At 42.5% G+C, this 10,642-nt stretch overlaps 1 protein-coding gene across 14 annotated transcripts in view; it reads left to right on the top strand.

The window, feature by feature from the left end:
• The window catches only part of herc2 (HECT and RLD domain containing E3 ubiquitin protein ligase 2), a 241,926-nt gene that overhangs the window by 28,949 nt on the left and 202,335 nt on the right, over positions 1-10,642 (top strand). For all 14 annotated transcript variants that reach the window (XM_078222434.1, XM_078222433.1, XM_078222442.1 and 11 more), the window contains exons 2-3: positions 2,430-2,547; positions 8,026-8,163. In XM_078222434.1, the coding sequence (XP_078078560.1) occupies positions 2,430-2,547; positions 8,026-8,163 (256 nt within the window). The remainder of the gene's footprint in view (positions 1-2,429; positions 2,548-8,025; positions 8,164-10,642) is intronic.

The following is a 10,642-nucleotide window of genomic DNA, read 5'->3' as shown; positions in this document are numbered from 1 at the left end:
AAGGTCTAACAGCAGGCGTGAACCAGGATATTAAGCAGACATCTGAATTGGTTCCTTCAAAGCAGTATCACACAGGGAAACATGAACTTTCCAGGTAGCTTTAAGAGGAAAAGCGATGTAGATAGTTATAAAAAGAAATGTTTTGGGGCTGGACGGGCGGGGGACGGTAAAGATCTCTCTACTTAGAATCATAGGATCCCTAGAGTGCAGAAGGAGGCCATTCAGCCCATCAAGACTGCACCGACAACAATCCCACCCAGGCCCTATTCCCATCACCCCACGTATTTACCCTGCTAGCCCTCCTGACACTAAGGGGTAACTTTATATGACCAATCAACCTAACCCAAACATCTTTGGACTGTGGGAGGAAACCGGAGCACCCGGAGGAAACCCACGCGGATACGGAGAGAATGTGCAAACTCCACACAGACAGTGACCTGAGGCCGAAATTGAACCTGGGTCCCTGGTGCTGTGAGGCAGCAGTGCCAACCACTGTGCCACCATGCCATCCTTGAGTTGTAGCATGAAAGGCGTCCATCATGGGACTTTAACTCTGGTGATCCAAAGATCAATTTAAATTATTTATTTTGAAAGTGGATATCTAAAACTGTAGGTAATACTCCAAAGCACAGTGATGTATAGAGAGTAGCTCAGCAAAGAACAGCAGTGATTATGCCCAAAATGTTGCAGGAAAAATGAATGAAAGAGAACATGTTCAAATATTTAAAAAGTGAGATAATGGCTTGGAGAGCAATTTCATAATCAGAGGATGAACATAGAAAGTCACAGCACAAACAGGCCCTTCGGCCCACAAGTTGCGCCGATCACATCCCCACCTCTAGGCCTATCTAATAGAACATAGAAAGTCACATTTAGGATGCTTGCGCTTCAACTAAAACTAGGGATTAGAAAGAATTTGTTTTTTCCCAACATTAAATATATATCTGGTATTGGCTTTTGAAAATAGTTCATGTTGCTTTAAAGTTGCTGTTTTTTTAAAAAGAAGAGAGCTTTATAGAACTCGAAGAATGAGACTGAAGGTTATAAATCATGAAATGACCTGAACAGCACAAGCAGTGAATTGTTATTTGAAGGAGCAGGCAGTTGGCTTTTACTTATTCAGTACTTAGCAGCATAAAATGGTGCTCAGACTTTGTTTCAACCTTATCTCTTATTCAGTTTCATTACAATTTGTTTACATTTGGCAGATGGCATTGTATTCATAGAGGTTCTTTCAACTTATCTACCCACCTTCTGGTCGGTTGAGACAATTGGCATGTGACCGCGTTCATCAAGTGGGCAGAGTGAGTCCATCACCCATTCTGTCAGGTTCCCCACTGGCCCAAGATTCCTGATTTGTGCTGAGTTGAGCCGAGTTGTGGCAACAGAAATGAAGATCTATAATGGACCTATTTAAATTTAAAAAGCTGCCATTCTAAAAATTCCTGCATGGCACAGTGGTTAGCACTGCTGCCGCGCAGCTCCAGGATTCGATTCCCAGCTTGGGTCGCTGTCTGTGTGGTGTTTGCACGTTCTCCACGTGTCTGCGTGGGTTTCCTCCGGGTGCTCCAGTTTCCTCCCGCAGTCCAAAGATGTGTGGGTTAGGTGCATTGGGCATGCTAAATTGTCCCTTAGTGTCAAGGGATGCGTGGTTAGAGGGGTTAGCAGGGATACGGGGATAAGGACCTAGGTGGGATTGTTGTCGGTGCAGGCTCGATGGGTCGAATGGCCTCCTTCTGCGCTGTACGTTTTCTTTCCATACAATCTTGGTTTCGGACAAAGCTCGGCACAACATCGAGGGCCGAAGGACCTGTACTGTGCTGTACTGTTCTATGTAATAATGTGTTGGTCAGGTTGGCTGCCAGCGGTGCTGCTGTCAAGTTGGTCACTCAGTTTTGTGATATCACTGCTGAACCGGGATGTTTAACATGTACGCCAAAGGATTGCAGCATCAACACAATGCAATGCGTCCATTGTCGGGTATTCCATCGTTTCTGACCATTCGTTCGAAGGATAAGTCTGTCAGTAAAAAAAGTTTAACTTTCTGGATTTAAGTGAACATGATTTCATATGGGTTTATTCTTGTTTGTATTTTTGGTGGGTGGGCAGGACCAAATTATTGTCATAAGGTCACATCAGTGTAGAGTGGCAGATGCAGCACTGTCCTCTTTCTTGTTCCCCAAAGCCATAACACTTTCCATGTAGAATCTTTCAAGCTATAAAAAAAATGCATATTACTAACACAAAAGGCCCCAGCGATTACTTTCATTTTAAGGGGGAAGGTATGAAGCGTAATAATTAATTTTTGGGTCATTTCTAACTTACACTTCAGTATTGCAGACTCTTCTGTCTTGACTTGTGAAACTGAGGGATGTTAAACTATTAAAAATGTATTACTGAGTCACCTTTTTATCTTACTTTTGTCTTAGCTTGCCTTCACCCGAGATGGACTCTGTGGACTTTGGAATGAAATGGTCAAAGATGGTGAAATTGTTTATGCTGGTCCTGAAGCAATGCAAAATCTCAATGACTCGTTAACATCGAAAGGTAAGAATTTCAGTGTAAAACTAGTATCTTTCAAACAACTGATATGATGTGGTATGATGCTTCTCGATTTTCAGTTTTCTTTCCTCCACAGATAGGATTTTGGGATTGATAAACATTGAAAGGTTGCCTTTTAAAACTAAATGAAATTGTGCAACATTAAAAATAAGACTGCAGGAATTGGGTAACAAATGTGCTAAAGTCAGATGTGGAATGTCACAATGATTGTTTTCAGGCTGTTGGAAGTTATACAATGAGGTTCCTTGGGTTTGTCGCAACATTGCTTTCAAATCAAATCAAAATCAAGATATTAATGTTCAAGACTTGCATGCGCAGGGCACAAATTCAAAATTTGCATCCACCACAAAACTTGGGGGTTACTGTGGACTATGAGGAAGATAATGATATACTTCAGGAGGACATAGACATGTTGGTGCATTGGGTGGACACATGGCAGATGAAACCTGGTTTAGAGAAGTATGAAGTGATACATTTTGGAAGGAGGTATGAGGATAGGTGATATAAAATAAAGGGTACAATACTAAAGGGACTGCAGGAGCACTGGTACCCAAGGGTATATGTGTACAAATCATGGAACTGGCACTGGTTAAATGATGTGCGGGATTCTGGGCTTAATATATTGGGACGTAGAGCATAAAAGCAAGGTGAACCTTTCATAAAACCCTGATTCGGTCTCAATTGGAATATTATGCCCATTTCTGGGCACCGTTATTTAGAAGGTTATGAAGGCATTCGAGTGGGTGCAGAAAAGATTTATGAGAATGTTAGTAGAACTGAGGGACTTTGGATATGTAGATGGATTGGAGAAACTGGGCCTTTTCTCTTTGGAGGAGAGATGGCTAAGAGGGGTTTGATAGAAGTGTACATTTTTTTTTGTTTGTTCATCTGCAGGATGTGGGTGTTGCTGGCTAGACGAGCATTCATTGCCCATCCCTAATTACTCTTGACAAAATGGTGGTGAGCTGTGGCCTTGAACTGTTGCAGGCCATGTGGCGTAGGTACACCACAGTGCTGTTAGGAAGAGAATTCCAGGAATTTGACTCAGACAGTGAAGGAATGGTGATGATAGTTCCAAGTCAGGATGCTGTGTGGCTTGGAGAAGAACTTGCAGGTGGTGGTGTTCCCAGATATTTGTTGCTCTTGTCCTAGGTGGTTGAGGTTGCAGGTTTGAAGATGCTGTTGAAGGAGCCTTGGTGAGTTGCTGCAGTGCATCCTGTAGATGTTGTACACTGCTGCCACTGTGCATTGGTAGTGGAGGGAGTGAATGTTTAAGATGGTGGATATGGGGTCAATCATGTGGGCTACTTTGCCTTGAATGGTGTTGATCGTCTTGTGTTGTTGGAGCTGCACTCCTTCAGGCAAGTGGAGGACCATCTATCACATTCCTGACTTGTGTCATGTAAATAGTTGGCAAGCTTTGGGGAGTCAGGAGGTCAGTTACTTGCTGCAGAATTCCCAGCCTCTGACCTGTCCTTGTAGTCATAGAATTTTATATGACTGGTCCCGTTCAGTTTCTGGCTGGTGGCAACTGCCAGGATGTTGAGGGTGGGGGATTCAGTGATCGCCATTGAATGTCAAAGGGGGTGGATAGATTCTCTCTTGTCGGAACTGGTTATTGCCCTGATAGTTGTGTGGTGTGAATATTACTTGCCACTTATCAGCCCAAACAAGAGTGTTGTCTAGGTCTTGCTACATTTAGACATGGACTGCTTCAATATCTGAGGAGTCACGAATGGTGCTGAAATTGTGTAATAATCAGCGAACATTCCCACTTCTGAAATTTTGATGGAGGGAAGATCATTGGAGCAGTGGAAGATGGTTGGACCTGGGACGCTACCCTAAGGAACTTTTACAATGATTTCCAGGGATTGAGGTGATTGATCTCCAACAACCACAGCCATCTTCCTTTATGTTAGGTTTGACTCCCATCCCCGATTTCAATTGACGCCAGTTTTACTCTGGCTCCTTGATGCCATGCTCAGTGAAATACTGCCTTGATGTCAATGGCAGCCACTCTTGTCTCTCTTCCTACATTTAGCTGTTTTGTCCATGTTCGGACCAACGCTGTAATGAGATCAGGAGCTGAGTGATCCTGGGGAAAATGATGAGTCTGGATAGAGTAGGTAGGGAGAAACTGTTCCCATTGGTGGAAGGGTCAAGAAACCAAGGATACCAATTCAGGCGAATGCACAAGAACTGAAAGTCAAATGAAGGAAACCGTTTTTAGTGCAGCGAGTGATTCGGATCTGGCATTCTCTGTCTGAGAGTATGGTGGCGTCAGACTCCATCGTGACTTTCCAAATGGTAATTACCCGAATAGAAAACAAATTATTGGGCTACAAGGAAAAGGCTGGGAAGTGGGATTAACTGAGTTGCTCTTGCACAGAGTTGGTATGGACACGGCGAACCAAATAGCCTCCTCCTGTGCTGTAACCATTTGATGATTCTAACTCGGTCATTCAAAAACTAGTTCTTTTCATGTGGGAACAGCTGAGCTAGCTGTAAAGTACGTCTGCCTAAAAGAGCAGATAGATGGTCAGGCCGACTGCTAAATCCCTGCACTGGAATATGCCGGAGAGACTATGCTTCTCTTTCCTTGGGACAAAAAGGACTTGGATTCATAACTCTTTTCCCCTTTCTTTTTGGGAGGTGTGAAATTTGTTTTGATTGTTATGCCTTCACTTGGTATTGACAGTATAAAACAACTTAATGATTTGTATCTCGGCTAATTCTCAAAGTGCTTATAGGCCCATCTTGAAAAGATTGGAGAAGCACGTGTGACAGCGATTGCAGAAGACACAAAGTCCAGTTCTGATTGCTCTAGATTATGCTATTGTATAATTAGATATTGAGTAGTGCTGACACACTTCAAATGCTCAGACTATTTACAGGTGTGGCGAGCACCACTGCAACTGAGAGACCCGACAGACTCTCAACTAGTAACAATGAGCCATTGGCTATTTAAATGTGAGGTAGCTGTATGATATGCAAACCTAGTCCAAACCTTTGCTTTTCCACATCCTGTACCTTTTTGTGATTGTAGGAACCGGCTCAGAGTTGGTTAATTAATCTGTTTTTATATTAATCAAATTACTCTGCTTCTGGCATGCGAGTCTCAAGCAGCCAGTGGTAACATCAGTCTGAACTTAGCTGGTTTGTTGAGATCAGATGCTGGCACACCTGCTTAACTTTCACTGTATTTTAAACTTGATCTTTTGAACTAATGCTGGTCTTTGGGTTTAAAAGCATTGATTCATTGTCACAAAAATGGGCTGCACCCATTATGCCAATCCATAACAGTAGCACAAGAGGCACGTAGATGGCTCTTTATGTGCTTAAAAGACCATTGTTGGCAACTGTGCCAGCATGGAGTACTGGTGCCATATTTTTACTTTGTACATGATACTAGATACCCTGTGGATGTAAACCTGGAAGAGCCGCAAAATGCAGCTGTCCCATTGTGACCTAGCTTTAGAATGTGGCAACAGGAGTTTTCAGGGTATCTGAGGTGACTGAGACTTGGGCCGTTGCCCTATGAAAAACATCTGAAAGTAATGTGGCCTGCCGCAATGTTATTGTTGCAATTGGGAATTCATTGCTGTTGTGCATTCAAGTTGTTCCTCGTTGGAACAAGGGCACGCTAAGGAACCGACCACGTGACATCCTGATGATGTCCTGTTCACCCATCGGTTGAAAAAGGAGGGGTGTCGGTGTGGGATGGTGGGGTGGTGGGTAGAACACAGGGGTGGTCACTGTTATACATGATGATGGAAATTTTCCTTAAAGCAATTTGTGATGTATGAAAAGTTTAAATGTCAGGAACGTAAGGGCAAGTATACAAAGAAACTGAGGACAACCAACTTGTACAAGAAGTCACAGAATAATCAAGGGCTGTATATTCCTTTTGCGGGACTCTCACAGCAAGTATGGAGATGAAGATATGGCCAACAAATGAAATAACTTCAGAAATTATTTTAGCTAGGATTTAATGTGCATAAAATTACTTATGCTCAAGGACTTGATGCCATTTATCCTGCAGTTTATCCAGAAGTCTAGAAGGTCGTATGAGCCAATGGTTCATATATTCAGTACCTAGTTAAGATCCAGGTTGATTACCATGATAAAAGGTGAATTACATGCTCTATTATTGGATCCTGAAACTTAGATTTGTCTATTTTACTTTGGAAGGGGGAACTGGTTGAAACATTAATGTGATATTGGTGGCACCATTGTTAGCGCTGCTGCCTCACAGCACCAGGGACCCGGGTTCGATTCCCGGCTTGGGTCACTGTCTGTGCGGAGTTTGCACAGTTCTCCCTGTGTCTGCATGGGTTTCCTCCGGTTGCGCCGGTTTCCTCCCACAGTCCGAAAGATGTGCTGGTTAGGTGGATTGGCCTCAGTGTACCTGAACAGGCGCCGGAGTGTGACGACTCGGAGTTTTTCACAGTGACTTCATTGCAGTGTTAATATAAGCCTACTTGTGACATTAATAAAATATATATAAACTTTAATTTTTAACAGTTATTTTGGATGCCTAGTATGGTTTTAGGCATATAGGCCTGTTCTAAACCGGTTGCAATCTTTGAGGAAGTGACCAGACAAATGGGGGTGACAATGCTCTGGTTGATGTTGCATCACTTGCCTCACAAAAACATTTAAAGGTGAAACATTATTAACTATTGGGAAAAATTAGATCTCATGAGACAATAATATGCTGCTTAGATTGGATAGTTTTCTGGCTCAAATCATGGAAGCCAAAAATCGTTCATGGAAATTGCTCTTAAAGAAACCAGAAAATGACTGGAGGTCCACAGGCTTCTGCATTGGGATCACTACTGATAATCAGTAATTATCTAGAGGAAGGCTTCGATGCAATGAGTCATAAAATTGTGGATGATACAATGAAAGTCCCGGAGGACCGTAGGCTGTTCTCCCCCATTTTCAGAGAGAGCTGACTGGAGGTGATTTAACCTGACGGGCAAGGTTGAGAAAACGGGCCTTCATGAATAACCTCAACCAGTACGGGAATTAAACCCGCACTGTTGGCGTCACTCCGCATCATGAGCCAACTGAGCTAACGAACTCCTTCATACAAAGATGTGAACAGAGATTAAATTGTCCCTCTCAATATCTCCTCCAGTGTATCTGCATCAATCTTAGTGTCTGGTCATTTCTCTGTGAAGTGCTGTGGGGCATAATGGCACTATATACTGTGAGACGTTGCTTCTTACCTGCACAATCCCTCTATGTTTTGTATTTTAAGATTGCATTTTTGAAGAGGAGAACAAGTAAACACATTTCTAATTAATTGGTTAATCTTAAAGGCTCCTCCTCTTATTTTAGTTATTGTATTTTGTTATAATCCACTGAACTATGGTGCTCTATTCCACCATCATGTACAGTGAATCTGCAGGTACATTCTGAGCCTTAAAATTTGATTTTTCTTTCCCCCCCCACCAGAGGACAATAATGAATGTCAGACTGGGTCAAAGAAGGATGAGCAAAATGACAAAGAGAAAAAGGATGAAGACGAGACACCGACATCCACATATCGAGCCAAATCAATTATTGAGTCGTGGGTTTGGGGCAGACAACCAGGTAATAAACAATCTGTTCTAAAGAAGAGATGTACTAGCCTTGAAACATTAACTCCGTTTCTCTCTCCACAGATGTTGCCAGATCTGTTGAGTATTGTCAGCACTTTCTGTTTTTATTTCAAATCACCAGCATCTGCAGTGTTTTGTTTTTAACTAATAAAAATCTTGAAGGCTCCTCCAGTGCTTACAATACATTCTTAATTATACTCGAAACACTTGTACGTTCAAGTTTTAATGCTTTTGGCGCCTGGCATTGCTTTGTGTTTACCCTATATCTCTGTTGCAAACTTATGATTGTGAAATGTCTTGCTACATAATTGAAGGTCTGTCTGCCAGCCAACTGAGTCAGTGTGACTGTGCTCAGAGTTAATTTATTTGCAAATTAAGTTCGAATTTGTTCTGAATTTAGAAAGTATGTTATTGCGGTTACTTGAATATTTGCAATCCATTACTATACTTGATCCCTATTCAATATTGAAGAACCATAATTTTAAAATGTGCTTCTTCCTCTCTTTTACTGTGGAGGCACGGCATGGTGGCACAGTGGTTAGCCTCACAGCCACCAGGGACCTGAGTTCAATTCTGGCCTTGGGTGACTGTGTGGAGTTTGCACACTCTCTGTGTGTCGACATGGATTTCCTCCGGGTGCTCTGGTTTCCTCTCACAGTCAAAAGGATATGTATGTTATGGAGATTGGCGGGGTAAATACGTGGGTTATGAGGATAGGGCAGGAGAGTAAGATGCTTTGTTGGAGAGTTGGTGCAGACTCAATGGGCCGAATGGCCTCTCCTGCACCGCAGGGATTCTATTTTTCCATTTGAATTCTGTGGTATGGGTTTAAAAAAAAACCTAGCATCCCACATCCGTTTTTGACGGTTTTAACAGCATGCCCTCTTCGATCGGATTCATACATTGCTTATTGTCCCTGACATGTTGGTGGGTCGGGGCCGAGGAGTACTTCTTCTAACATTTAGTTGTTAAAACTGCTTATGAGAGAAAAATCGCTTTACAAGGGTCAAGATCTGCAATGTTGATTGCTTCCTCTTGAATTATGTGCCTTTGCTAACCCACATGACTGGCAGGCATGGGATGTGTCTTTCTTATTTTGGTTGGATGCCATCTGTTCAGCTGATTTTTGCGACAGGGTTACCCTGGGCAACAGTGTGTTTGGAAAGGTCGCTGCTTAGTTCATGAAAACATTGAGGTCTTCCGAATGCACTGTGCAGGGCTGATAATGCCTGTGGAGCAGCTGCTTGTTGCATAGCTGAAATTGAGTCACAAGACCAGTCTAGCTGACAGATCTGTTAAAAGAACATTAGCACGTGATGGGTGTCATCTTGGTGCTATTGCCAAGTTACTAGCTGTGTACAAATTAACAGAAGACCATAAACTTACATTTTACGCTATGTTGTATTCTGTTTAAAAGAAAAGAAATGTTTTCTATACAGGTTAATGCAGCTGGTAGTTTTTGGAGGCAACTCTTTTCTAATCTGATTCCTTTTTATTCATTAGTATTTTAACTTGCTTTTAAAATTCTGACCAGAAGATAAAAGTTCATTTTAAATTCTTAAATTTTGAAGCGAAATATATCCTTATTATGATACAGTTTTGTAATGTTCTTCTTGCATAACAAATTTTTCAGATCTGTAGATAAGAAATTCAAGCAGTGTGTCAAGTGTCATACAGCTAGTTCCTGGAAACTGCATTGCAGGAAAGTTGATGTGACTTGGCTCAGATGTGACAAAGTTGACACAGGATTAGGTAGCTGAACTCTGGCCCATTAACATTTAACTATTGAGAAACTGAAGGAACAATTAACAACCAACATAAAATTATATTTCTGAAATCTATATATAATAAACAAAAACAAAGGAGCTTATAATACATGGGCAAAAACTAGACCACAGTAGCATTGTATAATTCTTTTTTATTCATTCGTGGGACATGGCGTCGCTGGCTGGCCAGCATTTATTGCCCATCCCTAGTTGCCCTTGAGAAGGTGGTGGTGAGCTGCTGCCTTGAATCACTGCAGTCCATGTGCTGTGGGTTGACCCACAATGCCATTAGGGAGGAAATTCCAGGATTTTGACCCAACAACTGCGAAGGAATGGCGATATATTTCCAAGTCACGATGGCAAGTGGCTTGGAGGGGAACTTGCAGGTGATTTTGTTCCCATGTACATTGCTGCCCTTGTCCTTCTAGATGGAAGCGGTCATGGGTTTGGAAGGTCCTGTCTAAGGATCTTTTTTGGTGAATTGCTGCAGTGCATCTTGTAGACAGTACACACTGCTGCGACTGAGCGTCGATGGTGGAGGGATTGAATGTTTGTAGATGTGGTGCCAATCAAGCTTGCTGCTTTGTCCTGGATGGTGTCTAACTTCTTGAGTGTTGTTGGAGTTGCACCCACCCATACAAGTGGGGAGTATTCCGTCACACTCCTGGCTTGTGCCTTGTAGGTGGCGGATAGGCTTTGGGGAGT

Source organism: Mustelus asterias, chromosome 10, assembly GCF_964213995.1.
Source record: "Mustelus asterias chromosome 10, sMusAst1.hap1.1, whole genome shotgun sequence".
NCBI classification, from domain to species: domain Eukaryota; kingdom Metazoa; phylum Chordata; class Chondrichthyes; order Carcharhiniformes; family Triakidae; genus Mustelus; species Mustelus asterias.
The sequence above is the reverse complement of the archived record's forward strand: the minus strand, read 5'-3'. Positions and strand labels throughout refer to the sequence as shown.